Consider the following 24,421-nt stretch of genomic DNA (forward strand, 5'->3'; position numbering starts at 1 on the left):
GGGTGCTGAGGGATGACTGTAAAACCAGGCAGCAGAGCAGCTTAGTTACAGCAATGCCACTGTGAAAAGGCCTTCTCTCCAGCACCAGTTTGAGGTGCATGTGCCAGATGCCAAGCTATCACAGCCAAAAACCTTGAGGGGTAGGTAACTGGTAATGATTCTGGTGCTGTTACACATCAAAAAATCTCCAGCTGCCTCTTGGGGATCTGTCTCTACACAAAGAACAGGACCATCACCTCGAATGGTGCCTTTAAACCACCAGACCACCATGCGTATTCATTAAGAAAGCAAATGCATGGTATCTGAAAGCTAATAGATGTTGCAAAACAATGACCAGAGTTCCTGTCTGGCACTGAATACAGGCATATGAGTTAAATGTTACTGCAAGCTGTAATTATGCTGAGATAGGCCCATATATAGTACTATAGTTTCCCAACAGTGACTAAGGAAGTACCAAGCCAAGAACAATGACGACTAGCAATATATATACATATACATATATATATATATATATATATATATATATATATATATATATATATATATATATATATATATATATATAAAGCTGGTATTCTTGAAGAAAATATTAATACACTATTATGTTGATATACAGTACTTCATAGAATACAGAGAAGCAGAGCTAGAAAATAAAACCTTAACTTAAAAAAAACAGACACAGTAACCATACTGGTGTAATAATGTAACTATTAAACCATTATCTTTATCATAACCTGCATACAGCATAACATATATCTAAAATAAGGAAACATCTCTTATGACACTAATTCACAATATACCTAACTCAATAATCTCAATTAATGGAGTATTAAAAATAACAAAATGCTGTACACTTAATTATTTATGTATTAACACCTTCAGTCTCAGGATGTACTTTATACATGTATTTATTCTGATTAATGAAAAATACTTGTTTCAGCTCAGGAGAGACTCCTCAGGCTGCAGGGGTTAATTCTATGGACAAAAATCACATGACTAATGTAAGCAAAACATCCACAAGTATACAAAGACCCATGGCTACAATGGTCTTGAACAATACAGATATTTGGCTTCATAAAATGCATAGAGTTGCTACCCAGTCACCACCATACAAAACCTGAATTAATAACATACCAATGCCATGGAACTGCTACAACTACATGAGCAAAAAACTGGGAGATCATGTACAGCACATTCATGCTCCTGCTAAATGTACAGCTTAAATTACAAATATACATCTTCCATTTGTTTGTGTGTGGGTGGGTGATTCCAGATAATCATAATGTGACAAAGTATTCCTGTAAACATTACAGCTGCATACATAAACCATTACCTAATCAAACATAAACATACATGACTGCTCTCATTTGTATATGGAGAAATACCAATTGCACTCTGATACAACTATGGACAATTTCTACAATCAACATAAAAAAAAAAGTTCAACACCACATACCCTCACAATATCAAGGCAACCATGGAAGTGGATGAACATTAAAATCACTAGTTTTAAACTGCCATCTGATATGACCTAACACAAACAACAGTGTGTCAGGCATGAGGATGAGCATTTCAACAGCAACGGAAATTCTTTGCCTGATATTCACACACATTCAGTTTTGAGTAACAACAGTCATTTTTCATAAGAAAATTGAAGAATGTAATCAATATGCCAGTCCAAACTTTAGCATAAGTTTATGAATATCCAGATCAAATGTTATTTACTTTCTTGTGACTAAACTGCAGAGACAAACTTTGATTCAAACTGCAGGAAGGCATTGTGTGAGTAAATTTACAAATAAAAAGTATGCTGAAGATGGAATTGTATTTCCACTGACAGCTGGACGAGAGGAATTGGACAAAGGGCCATATTCTCACTGTCTTGGGAGGCATTCTAGCACCTCTTCCTAAAAAATTTATTTCAGTCATTACACCTCATACATCTCTTGAATATTGCTTACATCTATCTTATACCGACACAGATTACATAAACAGCATACAAGAATTTATTAATGCACCAGAAACAGGAACATAATGGTAAGAAAGAAGTGCTACTGAGCTTCCTTAACTAACAAGAATAAAGGCCAAGGATGAACCGCAAAATTGCACTTATCACAGCAATAACTATACTTCATATTAGACAGTTAAATGGGTCATCCTGGTTCACCTTGGAAGGTCACAGTAAAGTCTGGAGAGAGAACAGAGATGATCATAAATGCTATAAATATAATATTGGTTATCATGAGAATGATGCAAAAAGAGCTAAAGTTACTGCATTAGTCCTGTAAAGATATGGGGAATATAAATACTGTATATATAACCTACTAAACTGAAATATGTACATTATATAAAACCCATCTATAAAACTGAAGAATCCAAGGACACAAGACAAATGATTACAAAATTTTAGGATCATCTCTGGGAAACTAACTGAAATACAGAAGTACAGTATAATACAATATTTAACCCCTTCACTACAATGATTCAGTCTATGGTATTTTTTTGCTACCAACAGACAATTTTATTGAAAGGGAGATTTCTCACTGCAAATAAGGTTAATGTAATTTATTTCTATTCCTTTTGCTACCACAAGTCACTCCGAAGCTAAAGGAAATCATCCAGTAACAGTGATAGCAATATACCGTATAAAATATGTCATTAGACTGAAGGGGTTACGGATGACCCCTACGTGACATGCCTGAGACCAGCTCCTACATGCTGACAGTTTTAACCCCTTCAGTCCAATGATGTGCTTTCACATTTTATTCTCATTGTCTCCCTACATTTTAATTCACTTTAGGAAGACTTTCTCAGATGAACAGGTTACATGTAGCTTTCATTAACCACTTCACAACTATCCCTCCAAAAATAATAATATCTGGATGTAGCAAAAATAAAATTGAAGACACATCATCAGGTTTCATGGGCTAAGGTTCTGCATCCTGTGCAGCAAGGGCAGCAGCCTCTTTCAATGCGGCTAGCACCACCTCAGGAAGGTGGTGGCGAAGCATGAAGGGAGAGATGAGGATGTCAGAGAACTCTCGTGCCTCGCACCATGTGAACTCCCATTCCCCTAAACTCCCATCAAGCCTGGAAAAAAATATTGTATTCTTTATACATTCAACTAGCCTAAAGCTGCCATCTCTCCATCCTGAATGTTCAGTCCTAAAAATGGTTTACTATTAAAACTGGAAAAGAAAAAAAAAAGGGCACACAACAGATTATTGATACTATTGCCACTTTAAACTGGCCTAAAGCTGCCACCTCTCCATTTTGAATGCTCAACTGTAAAAAGTGTTGTGGAATGGGATGCATGTTGCTAAGTGAAATAAATCACAAAAGGATGAATCCATGGACCATGAATCACATGGCCATAGTTTTGCAATGCATGTGGCTTCCACAAAGGAACAAGTCATCAGAAATGATGATAAAGCATGTGGTTCCTACTGGGACATCCCAGTGGGGGGTTCCCATGAGGGAGCAAGATGTCAGATAATAATGAAGTGACAAGGAAAGTGTATGCGAGTGAGGTGGAGTGGGGGAGAGGAAGTGGGAGGCCTAGGATGAGATGAAGGGATGGAGTGGAGAGGTATATCATAAAGGGAGGTACAGTATAAGCTGGGAGCAAGGCAATGAAGTGGTACTGGACAGGGCGACGTGGAGGCGATTTGTCTGTGGCCACCCCACATGGGACTGAGACGTCTGGCAATAGATAGACTGATAGATAGACTATGGCTGTATTCTGTAAGACAGGTAAAGGAAGAAATATAGAAGAGGTGGCAAAAATTTCAAAGATTATCAGACGAACTTGAGAAAGACAGAAGTTAATAATGACTGACCTGTCCTCGATGGGAAGACTCGGGAAGCAATAGAGAATGCGGCCTGGGGGAACAAGAGGAGTTTCTGTGTGACGTGGGGGTACAGGGGGAGAACTGGTTCTTTCAGTGAAGTTTGTACGCACATCCTCTACACTCTCCTGTGGGGGTGGGAAGGGAAGGTATGAATATGTTAAAATACTGATGGCAGGACATTTTGTACCTGTAATGTACTTGTACTCCTACCCATAATACAAATGAAATGAAATCTTAGTGATGAAATAATAACATCAATTTTACTCTCAATGAGGAAATGAGATGGTATTGTACTGCAAGTCATCATTACAGCCTCGAATAACGTAGCTGTCACTAGAGGGGAGGGGCTTTACTGCATCTTGGCTCAGTTTTACTGGGTTTGTTATTCTGGGAGATTTGCAAAATCAGTCACCAGCTCCTTGAGTCCACTCACTTAGGACAGCTTATGTGAGGTTTCCCTAAGCGCAAGGGCTTCTGAAAGGTCAGCTTTGTCCTATTCCCCTCAGCAAATGCTATAATGAATTGCACACAACAAAAAAATTCCACAGCAAATGCTTGAAACTGTGCCAATATTTCACTTTTCTATCTGCAGTGTGCAGTATCAAAATGCAAATAACATAAAGAATAACATTACTAAGAGTGTTTCAAAGATTACTGTACTTCAGGAACACATACCCAACACCTGGATTAAACTCATTTGCTTTGTATCAGCTCTACCAACAAGAAATTTACAATGTTATTGAGTGCACTAAACTCTTACACATTATATTATGCCTTGCAATTTATGGGTTAAAAAAATACAATAATACCCCAATAATAAAAACAACAAGAGTTATTGCAGTGTTTATCCTAAAACCTGATGCAGTGTGCAGGTTTTCATATTATCAAAGAAATGTAACCCCCTCAATCAAAGGACATACAGTACATGTATTTGTACTTTATTTGTGCTACTCTCCAGACATATTAAACTTATGAGAGATTTGTTGACTGTACAGGAACTGATATGGTCTTCATCAACTGTTTCCCCATGAGAAGCGCTGTGAGAACATCTCCTATATATATTAAGGGGAAAAAAAAAAAAAAAGCAAAGAATATAACGACATTTGATGTCCTTGGATGGAAGGAGTTAGCCACTTCAATCTGATGGCATTTTTTTTCTCTGTTGTCACCAGCTGCTTAAAGACAGACCCTAGTAGTAAAAGGCTTAATGATGGCTACAGTATACCTAACCCCTATAGTTTGAAAAGTCTCTCCGAGACTGAATAAAACCAAGTGGCATTATTACGAATTTAACAAAAAACTATGTCATCAGATTGAAGAAGTTAATATTACAGTTTTACAGGCAGATTACAACAATGAGATTAACTGAAAGAAAGGTCAGTAAATGCCATACATCTGCTGAATGGGGACTGGGGTTAATTCAGTACAGAATGGTTTCTGTGACGTGAAGCAGTTCTTATTGCTTTTTTTTTATATATATAGATAAGGTAGTTATGTCATGTTATGGAAAGTCTAATATATATACAGTATACCTGATACATTACTGGGAAGGTCTACAATATAATTTAATCACTAGTCCTACTTCAACTCTACAGTGCTTCAGTTTTACCAATGAAATACACAACTGCAGATGAACCACAAGTAAAAAGCAAAAACAGTACCTGACACATTAAACAACTCTCAGAAAAAAAAAAAAAGGGCAACGGTATTGTACTGTACTGCAAATATAACAGAGACCTTCATCTTTTACATTACTGGTATAGTATGTTTTTAATGATAAACACAAACATGCACACACTGGAACAATCCTGTGTATTAACATTTCTCTTTATCATTTTCATAAGGAACAAGTGTTTATGCTCATTTTTTGTGGCTATTCTGCAGTGTGGTGCTAGAAAACATATTTGTGCCTGGCTCTACAAAACAGAATCATATACTCTAACCACAAATAATCACCTGCTCATCGTGAAAGCCAAATACAGGGTTGAACTTCAAGGGAAAACAAATGTCATTAATAGCCTTATTGATAGATGTCCTGTACCGGTATTTATCACTTATGTTAAAACCTTCCAACATAAATGACTAGCCAATGGTAGTCAAGACTGATTATTCTGAATTCAAGCACTCCCAAATGGCAAATACCTCAGGATCAACTCTATATTAATAACTGAAAACCTACCATATGAAGTCATTGTTTTTCTTCCACCAATCTGGACTTCATGTGACCCACAACTCCTCAGGAAAGATCTAAAGGAAATTCTAGACTTCAATGAATTAAGTTAGATGTCTTCTTTCCAAATACAGTACTGTGAATTCATCTCAGAAACAGTTTTATATGAACAGTCAGGAGTTTGTTTTAGCCAACAAACAATATATTCCCTTCCCCTAAAACTCAATCTTAGAAAACTTACGTAGGTGCAGGAGTTGCCAGAGCCCTGGAGAAGTGGTCGGTCAATGGCAGGACTTTCCCCACTTCCTGAAGAATGTAGATGAGCTGAAGAGATGCCAAACAGCAGATACCAACATCCTCGTGCCAACACTCGATACTGAGGAGGAGGAAAACGTTCTGAAGCTAAATGACTATCAACAACATCACTTCAATCTCATTTTCCATATTAAAATGTGGTATGCAGAATCCAGCAGCAAGAAAGGAAAAACAAAATATTCAGAAAAGTGATCAACTGAATGAAAAAATGGGCTATGCTTTTCCTCCACTGAAGTCATTCAAGTTTCCTTTAAAATACCGTCTACATTAGCATATTTAAAAACAACTCTACCATACTGTACTTACTTTGCTCTGTTTCTCTTGCTGAGAAAATGGAAAAAGAAATCTAGGGTGTGTAATACTGCTTACTGCAATGTCTCAGCTTGGACTGTCATTCAATGTGCCTGGGACTGAGATTCCTCCCTAAGAGTGACGACCTAACAGCTTATTACCATGTTCGCAGCCACACAACATTCTTATAGCAATACCTTACATGGTCGGTGGTGGCCACCCAACTGCTATGGAACTCAAGAGCTTTCTAACCTAAAATAGTAACATACTCTATGTTCTGACCTTGGGTTGGGGACAGGTGTGGAGGACGCATGTGATTTTGTGTCTCAAATCATGGAGGGAATTCATGGACAGTCGAGGGACAAGGTCATCACCCACAACTACAGACATCACAAACTTCTGAAAAAAAAAAAAGGAGAGGGGAGGGATAATGAAAAAGAAGAATAATTAGGACCCTGACATAAAACTACACAAAAAAATAATATAAAATAATACATTCAGTGCTGGTGCAAGTACAACACCAAAGATTTAATTAGAAAACTGTTGACATCTGGAGAGTTTATTGAGTTTCTCAGGCCATGTCCACACCAAATGCTTGCAGGTGCAGGTGGGAGTTCTGCTCCACTGTAACCTATTAAATTACTCACCCACCCTCCCACATCCAGTGGGGCCAAGTGTATGGACTACAGTAAGCAAAACTACCACCCACGCCAGCAACCATTCGGTGTGGCCATGGTCTAAGAGATTGTAAACTCTCTAGGTGTCAACAACCTTTTACACTGAAGGTATTATACGGTGATGAGCTGGAAAGTTTAGTACTGCAATTAACTGTGGTTTATTTTGCTGTCTTGATGCATAATACCTGTTGTGCTATGTTTTCTTATGGTACCAACCTGAGTGGCAATGGCAAATTCTCTAGAGCAGAGACCACCGGGCGGAGAGAAAGCAAAGCACTTCAATGTAGGATACTGAGGTCGCAGCAGGGCAGCCAGCACCACTGCTGTTCCTGCACCAAGGCTGTGACCTAGAACAGTGAAAGTAAAACAGAGGCTCTTCAACCCTACTGTCAACAGACTCCCTTACTCCATAATAAGTCCATATCTTTCATAAATGACACCGTTTCTTATTTTAATCACTCTATGGACTCCACACATATTCCACAATAATCCCACTTCCACTGTTCTTTTTCATGGCTTTTCATTCTCATTTCACACCAAAATCTCACACCCATACATTAAGGTCGGGACGACCACACCTTCACACAATCCTTGCATCCTTCACACTCAAAATGTCTGGTTAGTATCAAGGTTGTTAAGCACTAGTCACCTTCCTTCTCTATGCTAGTCTACTTTTCACTTCTTTTGCACACCAACCTCTTTTCTATTACTGTACTGAGGTATCTAAATTTTTTATCTATCTATCTGTCTATTGCCAGACGCCTTAATCCCGTAAGAGGTGGCCACAAATAAATCGCCTCCATGTTGCTCTGTCCCCCGCCATTTCACTGCCCTGCTCTCAACTCACACATGCCTCTCTCATATACCTCTCCACTCCAAGCCTCCATCTCATCCTTGGGTTCCCCCTCCCTCTTCCCCCCTCCACCTCACTCACATACACTCTCCTCATCAGTCTCTCGCTCTCCATCCTCTCCACATGGCCAAAATTTTCTCACCAAAGAAAATTTCTCTCCATTCACCAGAAAAACACAATGAATTACATTTTCTCTCAATGATCATCATTTTACTCTTCCTTTCGACAATACTTCTTACAGATACTGATAAAACTCTAAACCAGTCTGCAGAGGTTCTGCTCATTATTAGTATTAATCATCATCCCCACTGCTCATTTCACAAACTGAGCTTTACACTCTCATAACCCTATTCATACTTATATACCTGCACACTGAAGAGCTGTGAGGGTATTGTACACCCCCGTCTCACTCGTAACACGTATATTGAATCACTCAGACATCCACCTACTCCTCCACAAGCTTCATCACCATCAGAAAAATCTTGACAGTATTTAGTAGTTTTCCATTCATACCAAATATATGTAAAAGTAATCCACCTTTTCAAACACACAATACTTTAATCTACCTTCATCTGTTCTCCTGGCTAAAGGGCTGGTTTCATAATCATCCACTTTATCTAATATATACTGTACAGACTGAGAAGTCAACCATCATTATATTAACTGTATTCTGGTTGGCATAGGAAACTTCATACTGCCCTTTCCTTAGCAATATATATTCTGTCTTACACCTTACTTTCTTTTGTATTAGATAGATATTTGTTTAACATCAGAACAATCTGAATAAGTAACATACAGACGGGTTACTAAGGTGTCTATCCATCCATTGTTCAATCTTCTTCTGTCCCATTAGGAGCACAGGGGCCTGGGGATAGTCTACTTAGTCCTGACATTTAAGATGAGCATGACCAGCCCCAATCACCCCTTAGTAACATTATGTGAACAATAACACTCAACTTCCCTCATGTGTAAACCCCTGCAGAACTCATCTAGTCTGAGCACCTTAACCCACTAGGCCACCATGCAACACTTGACTATGTGGTTACCATCCAGTGTGGTAAATGGTTTCCTGAGCTACAGTAAATCATTTGGCTTGTCACATGGTATTCAGTCACTTGAAGGCATCACGACATTAAACAAGAAGGTGGGCACTTCCACCTACCACATTAAGGTATAATATGCAAAATAAATTACTGAGAAAGAGGGGCTATAATATTTAATGTCAACTACAAATACAGCCCTATATATCAACTTCATCCCTTACTATGACATATTTGTTCTAACCTGACAAAGATCCCGAACCTCCACCTGCCCAATTGATGGCAAAGTGCAGTCAAGCTGGAGGGTTGACTTTAAAAGTAACCAACTTCATAACTAAAGTTCACTGAATTCCATGCAACCTCAGCTTAGTATTGGACCTGTGGGACTGGCTGAGTTTCATCAGGTATAAATAAACTAACTAGAGAAATAAAGCTCTATAATGTATTTTAATTCAGACTCTCACTGCCTCCTCATCCTGTACCTGTGATGACTATGCCATAGCCAGGTCTGACAGCAAGCGCTTCAGGCAAAGCACGAGTCAGTTCCAGGCGGCGACGCACACTCCTTGCCGACTCTACTACTCCTTTGTGGGCCACCCAACCACCAGGTACTCCCTCACCTTCAACCTAATGTAACATGGACAAAATATTACAATGTTGTGGGAATGGAGAATAAATGATTGATTAGGCGGGTTTATGTAAGGAGGAGGGGTGGAGAGGGAAGGAGAGGCTGAGGATGGGGTGAAAGGATGGGATAGAGAAGTATGTAAATGAGGGTGGTGTTAGAGGTACAGCAGCATAATATCAGAGGATGGGGAGGTATGGAGGTGATTTGTTTGTGGCCACCCTCTCTGAGACTAAGGCATCTGGCCATTGACAGACAGAATTTTAGAACATAATGACTAAAAAACTGAATCCCTTGAATTCAGTCACATATTCTTCATTCGAATCATATTACCACCAAAATGTTTTACTTACAGGTAGTTTAGGGGATACTTTTTGAAATGGAGAGGTTAAACAAAGACTTCATTAATCATTTCATTTCAAGAGATCTCCTCCACACTTAGTAAATTTGTCTGGAGGTAAGAAGAATAAACCAGCGGAATACAATGTATCATTAGATTCCAGTTATTAAACAACTATGTAACATAATTTTCTGTACAGTAATGAGAAACTTTGCTAAACTAAAAAGTTCTCCATCCCACACCTCAAATACAGTAGGATTATTGTTATTTATAGAATCAATTGCATGGAAATGTTATGACACTGTACTGTAGTCCAGAACAAATCCCTGGCTTAAAGTGACGACTTATTATTAATCTGACTATCAAGGTAGATTCATGTAACTGTAGGGAAAAAGTTTTAATATTTAGGGACCAATCCATGAATTATAATGTATGTATGTATTACTATCCTTTGGTGGTAGGTGGGGGCGCTCACCATCCACTCACTCGATGTAGTGCTGTTTTGGGCGTCTGCCCTTTCCTCTTGTCCTTCCTTCTCCTTCTGTCATTCTTTCCTTCATTTATTCCAATTCCCTCTGCCTACGAGTGACTTTACACTCCCTCTTCTGTCTTTCTTTCCTTTATTCTCTTCTCTTCCTTCTGCCTATGGGTGACTCTACACTGAGTGACAAGCCAAATGGTTTCCTGTGCACCAGGAAATCATTTACATCGCTGGGTGGTAACCATATAACCAAATTACAGATCCTGGTGGTTAAGTATTTAAGGCGCTCCAATCGGATTAAGCCTGTGTAGGTTTATATCCAAGGGATGGTTGGGGTTTGTTGCTCACATGGTACCACTCAGGGATGAGCGTGGCTGGTCACTCTCATCTTAAATGTCAGGAGCAACTTGCCTAGCCCTGGGCTCCTCCACTCCTCATGGGGCAACAAAGGATTGGATGATGGATGGATGGATGGATTACTATACTTAAGAGTGATATATTAAGATCATTTGCACAGTAGACAATGTGGTGCACTGACCGCAGTGGAAACAGCATTGAGGTCGGTGATGGCATCATGTAGGGAGAGAGTTCCTCGGATGGCCACCACAATGTTCTCACTCTCGTCATCCAGGGCGACAAAGAAAGGTACCTGAGCAAGAGTTAGAGAGAGGGGATGGGAACAGAAGTTGAGGAAAGGGGATGAGGCTGAGGACTTCAAATGAAAGTGGAGTTTAATTTGTATCTGTCTAACTCTGGGCATAGACTTGTCAATTTGTTCCCAAAGGACCAGCACCCTTCCTGTACATCACATACCTTCACAAAAGCCACTTCAACACTAAAGTCTACTGTTCATATTGAACAATTCAACATACAGTAAGCTTGGGTTGTTTCATTCAGAAGCGGCATTATATCAATAGCAAGGGTGTTTTCATACAATGCTGGGGGGTCTTGCAGATCTGTGAAGTAGTATTTTAATTAAATTAAAATGAAACTATTCTCTACCCCCAGCCTGGGATCAAATATGCATTATTTCAGACAACCTTGCATCTACCTCCCTCAGTAACATTACATGACTGAAAAGCCTTCTATCACTTCTTGTGGATCATACCTAAGGAAGGTCATTACTCTCACTGGGACATTCTAACTACTAAACCACCAGAACTTACTGTACAATGATCAATACATAAGGATGTCAATAAGGAATGCCAAACTTAATTGGGCACAGACCTCATAGATGGAGTTGTGAAAGGTGATGAAGGTAAAGTTCTCTTGCTGTAACCCAGTGATGGCCCTGGCAGCAGCAGTGTGACACTGGCAGCAATTGTCTTCTTCTATATCCCTTACCCCACTTCTGCAAAAAAAGTAATAAAAATGGAAGTGGTAAAAAAAACTTTTCTAAATATTAATCCCTAGAGTCCATTTTTCTTTTCTTGTTAATTTTATGTTTTATTGAGCCTGGAGAAAACTTTTGAAACTGCAGAGGTTAAACACTGGCTTCATTAACCCTTTCACCTTTGGAAGTCCTTTGCTATGTCAAATAAAACTGTCTCATGGTAGGAAGAGTAAAATGAAAAACTTAGCTAAGTTGGTTACTAGGGATGAAAAATATCTTGAAACAAAGGTACAGTAAAAGTCCTGTAATCCGAATCGCAGGGGACTGAGGGTCTTTTGGACTACTGGTTTTCTTGAACTACTGGGAGGGCTCTTTGAAAACATTTGACATATGTACATGATCATTAAATAAGCACTTAAAATGATATTGGGTATTGTTTTACTCACTGGAAATGCATACAAGTATAGATGATTGGTTGCAGGCAGGTACATCCAAGTCCAAGGGCAAGGCCAAACCAGAAAAATCCTTAGATAATGCTCAGAAAAAAATCGAGAAATTTCGCCTTGACAAAATCGGAGTACAGTATTTGGATTTTCGGATTATTGGTGGTCAGATTTTTTGTTCTTTTTAAAGAAAGGAAGAAGGAACCTAAGGCCAGGAGCCTGCAAACCATTCTTTCCAAGAAAAAAACAAAAACAATACAAAAGAGAGTCATTTCAAGATCTGTTCATTTTGAGATGCCTGGACACACTGCATTCAAAAGACTGGAGATCAAAGGAAATAGGAATACAGACAGAGGGAGACTGATCCAGAGCTGACCTGTTGCATAAATGATGGACTGGGAGTAACAGTTAATTCTTGCATTAGAGAGTTGGACAGAAAAGAGATGAGAGTTTGTTGCTAGACAAGTGCTACGCACCAGTAGTAGATGTGGAGAGATGCAAGCAAACAGTTCAGAGGAGCAGTGACCATTGAAGTAGTGATAGAAAAGAGATAAAGATGCAACAGTGCAGTAACGGGACAGAGGTTGAAGGGAGCCAGTATGCGGAAGAGAGTTAATGAGACGAAAAGCCTTTAACTCCACCCTACTGAGAAGATGTATGTGGGGTGCCTCCCCACACATGAGAGTTGTACTCTATACAGGGGCGAATAAAACCTGTGTATAAAGTCAGCAACTGTGCAGGGGAAAAGAAGGTACAGAGTCGACTTAGCACAGCTAATCTCTTGGAAGCAGATTTTACGAGAGATGTAATACGATCTTTCCAAGATAAGTCTTGAGAGAATGAAACCCCAAGTATGTCTAAGGATGATGCAGAATTGAGCTGGATATTATTAAACATTAGTGGGTACTCCTGTAGAGGATTTTGTCAGGTTGACAGGTGTATGAACTGAGTCTTTGATGCATTAAAAACAACATGATTATTTTTACTCCAGTCAGAGATACGAGCCAAGACAGAAATTAGGTGTGCCATAGCCTCATCCCTCGTTTGTTGAAGTAACTGCAGAGATGGACGTGGAGAGAACTAAATGGAAAGGTAAAGGGTGGAATCATCAGCATATGAGTGGATAGGGTTAGATGTACAGCTCAGAAGGTCATTGATGAATAAAAGGAAGAGAGTTGGTGATAGGACGGAGCTCTGAAGAACACCACTGTTGATAAATGTAGGAGAAGAACGGTGGCCATCTACAACAGCAGCTACAGAACGACCACAAAGGAAGCTATAGATGCAGGTACAGATAGAAGGATAGAAACTGTAAGAGGGTAGTTTGGAAATTAAAGATTTATGCCAGACTCGATCGAAAGCCTTAAAGATGTCAAGTGCAATGGCAAAGCTTTCGCCAAAGTCCCGAAAGGAGAATGACCAGGAGTCTGAAAGGTAGGTGAGAAGACTGCCAGTGGAGCGTCCCTGACGGAACCCATACTAACGATCAGAAAAAAGGTTGTGATAGGAAAGATGCTTTAAAATTTTTCTGTTTTGAACAGAATCGCAAACTTTTGAGACACAGGATGTTAAAGCAATTGGGCGATAGTTAGAGGGTTGGGAATGGTCAGCCTTCTTTGGGACTGGTTGGATGAGAGCAAACTTCCAGCAAAAAATGAAAGGTACAAGTTGACAGACAAAGGCAAAAGAGTTTACCCAGGCAAGGTGTATGCACAGAAGCACAGTTCTTGATGACAACAGGAAGGACCCCAACAGGCCCATATGCCTTGTTAGTATTGTGGCCCATGATGGCAGAAATTACATCAGCTGAAGAAATTTTAATGTCAGCCATAAGGACGTCAGAGGGGGGAAGAGATGGAGGAACAGCACCAGAACTGTGTAAGGTGGATTGGAGGAGAAAGTCTGAGCGAACAGATCTGCTTTATCAGTAGAAGAAATAGCTACAGAGCCATCAGATTAGAAAAGAGGATGGAAGGATGATGAGGTAAAGTTGTTAGAAAGATTTTTGGCTAGGTGCCAGAAGGAGCAGGAAGATTTTGAGTTGGAGAGTTGACGGCATTTAGTATGCGTGAAATTATTTTTGGCAAGGCGAATAACAGACTTAGCACGATTCCAGGCAGAAACATAAAAAAGATGTGATTCAGGGGTGGGTTGGCTCCAGTACCTTTTATAGGCCCTCTCCATGTTGTGGACAGCATTAGAACATGCATGATTAAACCAAGGCTTTTTTGCATTAGTCAGAGGATATGAGAAAGGAATGCATTCTTCCATGACCGAGAGAATAACTTTCGTAATGAGTGAGGCACATTCTGATGGCTCCCAGCCATGAAAGCAATAATCATACCAAGGAAAATCAAACACGTACTGCCTGAGGGTCTCCCAATCAGCAGCTCTAAAGTGCCACAACGGACATTTCTTTGAAGGGTTCGCAAGCTGTATTGGAGCAATAGGACAGGTTAAGATAACAAGATTGTCATTGGTGAAGCCCAAAAGAGAGGAAAGACTAACAGTGTAAGCAGAAGGATTAGTTGCAAGGAAGAGGTCAAGTATGTTGGAACTCTCTCCAAGGCAGTCAGGGATAAGGGTAGAGTGCTGTACAAGTTGCACTGGGTTAAGGAGAGAAAAGATGTAGGCTTGTTCACCTGGTGGATCAGTGAAAGGAGAGGAGAGCCAAACACGATGGTGAATATTGAAATCTCCTAGAATGGAGATTTCACAGAAAGGAGAAACGGATAGGATGTGTTCCATCGTAGAAGTAAGATAGCCAAAGAATTTTTCATTGTCAGTAGAATTAAGGGATATGTAAATAGCACAGATATATTTAGTCAGAGAATGACAGGAAAGCTGAACCCAGAGGGTTGGGAATTCAGAAGAATCAAGTTCAGGAACACAAGAGCAAGATAAGTCGTTAAGTATACATACATAACAGCCACCTTTGACACTGAAATGAGTATAGTGAAAGTAGGAGGATACAGAAAAGGGTTTGTAATCAGCTGCCTCAGACAGCCGAGTCTCAGTTAAGAAAAGAAGGTGAGTTTAGAGGGGGAGAGGTGGTGCTCAACAAAGAGAAAGAGTTAGAGGAAAGGCCATGGATGTCGCAGAAATGAAGAAGTGAGTCAGACAGTGGTTCCCGGCAGCTGGTTGAGTTGTCACCGGGAGAGGGGCGGACAGTGGGGGCATTTATGGTCTCCCACCGGGAATTCCGAGGTTTGGTTATTAGACACCATTTATTTTAAAAATTTGAAAATAGGGTGTAGTCTGTAGTGTGTAGTGTGATCGGAGGACTTTTACTGTATATAAGCTACTGTGCAAACGAACTGTCCTTTATCTTTTATAATTCCTTTGTCATGAGATAACTACTATAGTTCTGACTCATAAATTCCATACTCTGTTTATGTTAATCTGAGCAAAAATGAATAAATAAATATCTACAGTATATCTACATCTATATCTACTGTATATTTTTATCTACCTATGTATCCTTCTCTCTATCTATCTATTTATATACCATATATGGAACAGCAAGTCTCTTACAATAATGCAACTTTCATAAAAAATCCAACCCAACAGCATGAGTCCTCTCTCCCTCTATACAGTAAAACCTGTTCTCATTCAGGCAATGGAGGGAGGGTATGGAGTAGTGGGGTTTGAGAAAATACGAAGAAGTAAAGATTATCAGGGTGGTCAGAAGCAAAGTGCATCAGATGGAATGCTTCATGTGAAAAAGGTGCTGGAAGCAAATATCTGTAGAGAACATAATATCCATGTGATTATTTGCCCAATAATGGGTCAAGGGAACAATACCTGTAAACTGACATCTGAACGAGCTACCCAAGACTAACTGCTTCATACAACTTTGTTTTAGGCATACAGCCTTACACAGTTATAGAGAAAAGCAAAAATAATATAATCCACTGTGCAGGTGCAGATCAGAAACTAGAGGGCATACCAATCTTATGATGGTCTACTTGTGGACTAAATACCAAACCAATAGATGAAAAATTAAGGAATATAGGAGTGCAAGCATGTGCTTGTGTGTACCTGCAACAGGAACAGCAGGTGAGGTAAGGCCAGAGTTTACAGCTGGAGGTACACACATGGCCGTACACAAACCATGGCCATCCATATGAAGCCAAGGCAAACTTCATGAAGTGGTAAGCACTGCCGACTTTCATCCATTCTGGCCGCGGGGACTGCTGGTGTGGCAAACTGCCTTCATCTTGCAAGGCTCCTGTCAAGTTCTTTAGTTACTCTCATGTACAGGTATTAAAAATATCTATGGAACTATTATACAGAGAAGGGGACCTACATGCTACTCATACTGATACACTGTAAACAAAAGTCATCATAATCACATCTGAGCTGACATGACCAATCCTGACTCCCGAGAAACCTTCAACAGAGGATGACCATGGGAGAATCACAGCCAGGAACCAGAAGTCTTTTCATGCTTCTTTCATGTTTTCCATCACTCCACTTCCTCTTCCTTCATTCTCATTACATGTACTAGAACAGACCCTTGCTGTATGATGAACCAGTATGTGGTGAACTGCTTATATGATGATAAAAAAGGTAGGACATTTTTTTGATACCATACACAACAGAATTTTGGATTATACAATGACATGATTCTATAAGAAGCCTCAATGGTCGATATATGATCACTATTTTTGCTTATTCGATCACCCTCATGCAAGTTTAGTAATTTGTTTGTTCCAAGATGATCTTTCCACATGTCACTATTGGGTGTGTTTGTGTCAGTGATGGAACAGCAGTATAGTGCTGGAGTTCAAGCAGTAAGTAAAATGCAGTGAAGTGAAATAACAATCATTTTAGGTGAGCTGGAAACTTGTTTTTAGGCTCTGTTGGGTGGGTGACCCTTGGTCAAAAGCATATCCCCACTGAACCCATGTTATAACTGATTTCATATGCAATAAATCTTTACTCAATGGATTTTTTTTCACACGCATTCTTGTCGTAAAAAGAGGGAATGTTGTATTTAACAACTCTTTCACACCACATACAGTACATCATCCTTTTCCAACATTAAGTTCTCTCTCTCTTTCAATCAATGCTTTCAGGTAACTTGCCATTTTCCTACTCAGTTGGACTCTTTTCCTTCATTTCCTTGTCAATCCTGTTATTCCTACTAAAAACTGATTGTGGTAGGTGGTGCTGACCATCATCCACCCACTTGATGCAATGCTATCTACTTCTTCCCTTACATTTATCTTTCTTTTTCTGTGTCTGCCCTCCTCCCTTCGTATTTCTCTCATCATTCATGTGGTAACCATATACGGTATCTTGATCATGGGGTGAAATGGAGCCTACTATGGTGCCCTTGTCAGCAGGGTGGAGAGACACAGATGCAGCATCCATCATGGAACCAAACCTCCACACTTTTCCCCATGTCTAACTGTAGCGAGGTGATGTCATCCATACGGGAAGATCGGCTCACTACATGGGATGGTCCTGCAGGAGTGGTTGCTTGCCTGCGGTTGATGGGTCTCCTCAGACAGACAGACTGGGGTTGATCAATGACAATAGCAACATGTTTCAGATCTCTTATGCACTCCACACTGGCACTATTTAACCAAGCACAACATGCATTAGTTTTCCCTTAACACCAGGGCCTTTTTTTTTTTTTTCCCACACAATTCCAAAAAAATTTACTCTTACCAATGTCAGATAATTTTATTCGTTAAGTAGGACCTCTCTGACTGAGAGGGTTAGAAACAATGTCCTCTAATTCTTTCAAAATTTTTTTCTTTTATGTGCTCGACTCTGGGCATAGGCTTCACAGCTGGCTCCCAAGGCCCAGTAGTCCTCCTACATATCATACACCTCCATATGTCACCACTTTGGCGCTGACACCCACCGTCCATATTGAATACATGCTAGGGCTGTCTCATACAGGACTGGTGTATTGGTATTAGAAGGGGTATTTTTATGACATGCTGGCGGGTCTTCTGGTAGATCAGTAAAGTCTGCTTTACATGAAATTCAAATCCTCAAACTGTTCCCTGCCCCAGCGGGGATCTGAACATGGGTCCAGTAGGACCGTAGGCCACCTCTTTACTGATTGAGCCACCACCTCCCCCATATATAATAGTAATGTAGAAGAATGACCAAGGCTAGATGTTTCTATTCTGTTTAGGAGGAGAAACCTTTCAGATTGAAACGGTTAACACTCTATGGGGCCTATAATTTCCTATCAACTGAATAAGATCATCTGGCTTTAGCTGGATAAAATACTGTACTAAGAAAATCTATGACTATAAGAAGTTAACCCTTTTAATCCAATGATGTATTATTAATTTCATTCTTGTTATCTCTGGATGACTTTACTCAGCTTAGGAGAGATTTTTGGAACTGGGAGAGTTAGATATAGCTTTCATTAGCCCTTTCAGTGCAAGAGGTCTGCCCCAAGTTGAAAAAAGCTGTCAGGTAGTAATAGCAAGAATAAAATGAAAAATATGTCATCAGAGAGAATGTGTTATGGGAAGGAACATCATTACGCCTATTCATCACTGGAGCGTAGAAGAATGCAACTTCCAACTACATATATCTAAATTCCCACTCCTAACCCCTCACACGGGTGCCATACTGACCTATACTGGCTGTTGATGCCCGGCTGATGGGAAGGTGAAGGTTGGTGCGCCTGAAGCTTTCCTCCCGCTGCTCCTCCATCCGTCTCTGTAATCTTAGTAGCACCAGGGCAGCCGCAACATCAGATGCCACCAGGTCACTTGACTCAAACAGTGAGGCAAACACATCTAGAAAGCAGAGTGGGAATGTACAGCAAACACATCATGAAAACAATGCAGGAATGTATAATAATCACATCTCATGACAGAGTAGTTATCAGGAATCATATCAAAAGATTAGCATGAAAGTACGATTCAATCACTGAGATCATAAGGGGAAGTATGTGTAGCCTAATAATTAAAGCAACATAGGTATGCAAGAGTAAACTAAATGGGAATTCTATCATTAAAACTTAAAGCTGCCAGATGATGCAAGCGAGAATGTTGCTGATGCAATGGAACAATTAGTGACTGAACAAACAAATATTCACCTGCCACATTCCTGAAGGCCTCAGAGCTATTCTCATCCAGTGCTCTGATACAACACAGTATCCGACACCTTTTCTCCCACTGCTGGATGTAGTGAGGGCTGCAGAAGGAGCAGCATATTAATACAGAAAGTTCTTGTTTTTAGTCACCTTAACTGTCAGTATCTTTTTGCTTTAAAGTCACAGTAAATCACACAAAAATGTCTATTAAACTATCACTGCAGGGTATACAGCAGATTTGCCAGTATCCTCCAGATTACTGTATGAATATTTCCTACTTATGGAAAGGGTGAAACAGTGTCAAGCAAATAAGGAAAGAGAAAGGAAGAAAGGGGGAGAATTATGAAAATGTAAAAGTCACAGTTATAAACACTTACCCCAGGGCATTCTCCTCCACGATGCCTGGCCGCTTCATTGGGTCAAACAGCAACAGTACCCCAATCAATATGAGAAACACGGCTACCCATGTGTACACCACCACAGCTAAGGACAAAATCATGGTTAGTGTTGTACAACTGGGGTCTGAAGTTAACATGACATTTCACCTCTTCTACTTTTCACTTTCCTCTGCTGCTTATTGTTCCAAAACTGAGAGAGATTTGGTATGTTTCTCTGCCTATCAGTATCCCCTTCTTGTAGTAAAGGGATCAGCTGATGCTACATATAACCTCTCCAGACTGTAAAGTCTCCCACTAGATATACAAAATTGCCTACAGATCTCAAGAAAATAATAAGCAATATACTACTGGACTGAGGAGGATCATATGGTTAAGGCTGACAGAGCAATGCATTCACCCATGCATCAAGCAATAAAAGCAGTACTGAAAATGTACTTTAAGTATGATATAGCAGTCTAGTTTTGCCATCAACTCTTGTAGTTAGTTTTGGTATCAAAATGTGGATTAGTAATACCGTACATAATATGAGCAATGGTTATTACAAAAATATGCTGGAAAACTGGCATTGACTGAAAAGCAAAGCAAACAAACCTACTGAATAAAAATGAACATATGCTCAGAGAAACAGTAAAGGAATAGTTTGTTGCAGGCTGACCTTGCATAAGAACGGGGAGGGGAGAATTTGGTTGGCATTGTATTGAACCACTCATGATCCATACAGTCCCTATTATGGTCCATACAATCTCTGGCATACCCAGCAACACTCTGCAAAAACATTATTTTTATTGTGCAATTATATACTTTGGGAATTAAGTATGGGACAAAAAAAATCACACACAAGGCAACAATCCAAATCCATACAACACTCAACATCAATGCAGTAGTATGGTAGTTAATATTCATTTACATATGGTACACTATAGAAGTGAGAAAAATATGTGAGGATAAAGTAGCCCAAAGGTGTTGCTGTCATGGCTATCACCTGCTGGGGATTCCCAGAAGGATGCAAGGCATCAAAGATGATGATGATGATGAGAATGTACAATATGATTTATGAATGACAATAGTACAAAAATCCCTCATTTTAATTGGCTAGGCTTTTACACATTCTTTTTTGCAACTAGGTCCAAAAGAACTTACAGAAAAACTGTAATTAAGGTTCAATTGCTGCCAACAAAGTTGATCTGACATTTTTCCAACTTAGAGCATCAGTGTATGGAAAAAGTTACAATGTTCAGGAAAACAATCCTAATTTATAAAAAGGACTGCATGTTCTGGAATCAAATACCGGTATGAGGCAAGTGAAATTCTGGAGAAGTATAATACCTGGCGACAAGAAGGTTTGGCACATGTTTCCTTGGTTCTGTGACCATTACAGTACCACGGGCTGAGTGCAAGACAAGGGCCACAGTGATAGCTACAGCAGCAGCCAGAAGAGCAGCAGTGACATAAAAATAAATTCGCAGCAAATGGCTCCCACTGGTGCATCTTGTTGTGTCCACTTCGTGCTGTACCACCACGCCAATCACCAGGCCAAGCCTGAGGAAACACTTGCCATTACATATCATTATACTACCTCTTAACCCTTTCAGTATGATCCTTTCTACCTCTACTGCACATAAAATTATAAAAACAAATCCAGTCCACAGCATTGCAAGAGGAAAACCTCTTCTCTTATTAATGGCACCAGGATGGCTGTAAAAGAAGATAAAGTCATCAACAATACAGTCAATAACTTACAAGGAAAATTTGGGGCCAGTATCCCTCTATGACTTTCTCTCACATCCCCTCAAACCCCAATCCACCCAACTTTTAAAGATAGAAGTTATGCAAACGAATTCAGCATATTATTAGCATTTTTTTAAGGCATGCTTGAAAAAATAATAAGTAATACTAAGAATGAGGTGGAGAGGTATATGAGTGGGGGGAGGGGGAGGTGAGTAGAAGATAGGGTAGCCTGATAGCATGGGACAGAATTACATGGAGGTAATGCACTAGTGACCATCCCTTCCAGAATTAAGTTATCTGGCTACAGACAGACAAAGAATGCAAATCTGATGAAGGCATGGCAATGAGACTATAAGTTCTATATATAGAGATAGGAGAGAATCCACCAATTTTACAACCGTCGTGCACATATGGTACGAACTAATGGGGTCCTTGAATGTCTCCATGTTAGCCCTGACAGAGGATAACTGGCATGATGACAACACAAAAACAAGACAAAACTTGTGTATGTCTTTTTCTTTTCATACAATATCAGCCTTCTTATACATCAGGCATTTAAAAAAGCAGCAGTGTTCTTGGAGGTGACAGGGTCAATGAAAGCATAAGAACTGGCAAGTCAGCCATCCTACATTGTAAATAGACGCTACATAAAAGAATACCTGTACAATCACAGAAACAGTCACCTTCCCAGCTCCTTCTGAAGAAAATTTACTACTGGCAAAATACAGTGAAAACCCTATTGCTACCAGTGCGTGTTTCAGATGCTTCGATTTTTCTGCAATGTATTCATCATACTTTGGGAAGATACTTGAGACTGTACCTGTACATGGTGAGTTCAGTGCTCCGGTGGTTCAATGTACTATACCATAATCGAAATTTGTCTGAACAGAATGTGACCTGTTTAAAAAGAAAAAAAATATATATACAGTACAGTATATATATACAGTATATTTTTTTTAATGTGTCTGACTGTGGGCAAAGGCTTCAGGGTGCTATCCCAAGCCCCAGTAGTCCTCCTACACACCTCCTTGTCACCACAATGGTGCTAACACTCACCGTCCGTACTGAATACATGCTAGGGCTGTCTACTGTAATACAGGAATGGTGTACTGATATTAGTGGCGGTATTTTTACAACATGTCTGCAGGTCTTCTGGTAGATCAGTAAAGTCTGTTTTTATGAAATTCAAATCCTTAAAGTAGTCCCTGTTCCAGCCAGGCTTTGAACCTGGGTCCATTAAGACTGCAGGACGTCTCTCTACCGATTCAGCCCTGATTAATAAAATAAGGAATAAACACAGTACTGTACTGAGAAGCAAGTATTTTAACCCCTAATGGAGTCAGAGACATCATGGATTTTACTCTGGCTATTGCTGGACGTGTTATTTAGCTGATCACAGCATCCCGTATTAAAGGTTACAAACAGAAAAATAAATAAATAAACAATAATCAGACGTGCCATATCTAAGGTATAGTACAAACATTTTTCAGGAGTGAATCAGGACAAACAACACCACAAACAAAGAAGTCCATGAAATAGGAAAGAATGATGTAGCTAACCTACCAAGTTGTTTGAGGTTACAGGCTTACAATGATCAACATCACACAAGACTGAGTGAGAGTGTAACTTACCATGCGGTGCGGATTATGATCTCAATAATGCCAGGTATCACGAGGTCATCACTGCCAATCCGCCACCTCTGTCTGAATACTATTAAGGCCGGCATCCTAACTTTCAGCCACCTATGGGAAGTCCACAATATTAAACAACACAATAAAATGGAGAATCACTTTCAATATGCAACATTTCTGGCCTTATCTTGATCGTTGCAGACAAGGAGAATATGCTGCTCCCTGCACCTGACAAATGCCAAATAATCTTTAAGAGAAATACTGTACAGTACAACATAACAATGGTATTTTCAATAAAATACAACTGACTGACTGACTACCAGTGATTAATATTTGCATGATTAACTTCTGAAGTTGGTCTGTTACTGTACCCTACATTTTCCCTCTTCTTCTAGCATTGCCATTTCTCTTCAATCTATTTTGATTATGGGAGGAAATGCAGGCTATGACTCAATAAAACAGCACATCCTCCAAAATGGTTATAACTAAAACTAGTATAAAAAGAAAGTCTATAAAAACAGCGGCATAATGGTGGGATTGTGTTAATTCTTTTTGCGGATATTATGATAACCTCCTGGAACATAAACACTGGAAATCCATACATCTCAAGTCTCAATCCTGTTTGTTTACATAATAACTCTGACCATTCCTTACTTTCATTACTTCATGTGTTGGAGTAAATTAAACACAGCTACAACAATGTGATGTCTGCAGATCTTGACACTTCTTGACTCCACGCTTACACACGGAAACCCTTAATAATTATTACCACTACCATTACGAGTTATTCAATGATAATGAATCTCTGCCTGATAATCTGATACCGTGAAGTTACTAATTCTGCAAGTACCAATACAGTTATAATAAAAGTACTGAGAAATGCCTTGTAACCCAATGGAAGGCTCTTGTCCAACCCATCCTGGATTACTGCAGCCAGCTCTGGTCACCCCATAAGGTTGCAGACATTCAAGCCCTAGAATCTGTCCAGCATCTCTTCACACGCCGCATCAGGGGAATGAAGTCACTTGATTATTGGAGCAGGCTATAATCCCTGAAAATGTACTCTCAGCAGAGAAGGAGAAAGAGATATATGGCCATCTATGTCTGGAAGATCCTGGAGGGACTAGTTTCAAATCCATCACGAATAGTTCTACATCCAAGCGACCGTGC

At 39.7% G+C, this 24,421-nt stretch overlaps 1 protein-coding gene across 1 annotated transcript; it reads right to left on the reverse strand.

Moving 5' to 3' along the window:
- Window positions 1–2,927: 2,927 nt before the first annotated feature.
- On the reverse strand, window positions 2,928–23,346 carry LOC145410174 (diacylglycerol lipase-beta-like). Its single transcript, XM_080280373.1, has 16 exons — window positions 23,252–23,346; window positions 21,219–21,431; window positions 20,548–20,657; window positions 19,872–19,977; window positions 19,498–19,595; window positions 19,031–19,195; window positions 16,461–16,650; window positions 11,871–11,994; window positions 11,182–11,292; window positions 9,680–9,824; window positions 7,521–7,651; window positions 6,910–7,026; window positions 6,263–6,397; window positions 5,808–5,840; window positions 3,840–3,976; window positions 2,928–3,090 (listed from the first exon to the last, which is right to left on the reverse strand). The coding sequence occupies exons 1-16, from the start codon at window positions 23,344–23,346 to the stop codon at window positions 2,928–2,930; spliced, it is 2,073 nt and encodes a 690-aa protein (XP_080136499.1).
- Between the last annotated feature and the right edge of the window lie 1,075 nt (window positions 23,347–24,421).

This window comes from Coenobita brevimanus, chromosome 84, assembly GCF_032717465.1.
Source record: "Coenobita brevimanus isolate Jiangsu-jjx chromosome 84, ASM3271746v2, whole genome shotgun sequence".
Classification (NCBI taxonomy): Eukaryota; Metazoa; Arthropoda; class Malacostraca; order Decapoda; family Coenobitidae; genus Coenobita; species Coenobita brevimanus.

Bases quoted from the DNA above. Each gene is read 5' to 3' on its own strand.
- LOC145410174 (XM_080280373.1), bottom strand. From the start codon at position 23,346: ATGCCGGCCTTAATAGTATTCAGACAGAGGTGGCGGATTGGCAGTGAT. The intron at 11,995-16,460 runs GTACACACAAGC...CTTTTTTTGCAG, and splicing joins ACCTGCTGTTCCTGTTGCAG to AAGTGGGGTAAGGGATATAG. The intron at 7,027-7,520 runs GTTGGTACCATA...TTTTTTTTTCAG, and splicing joins AATTTGCCATTGCCACTCAG to AAGTTTGTGATGTCTGTAGT.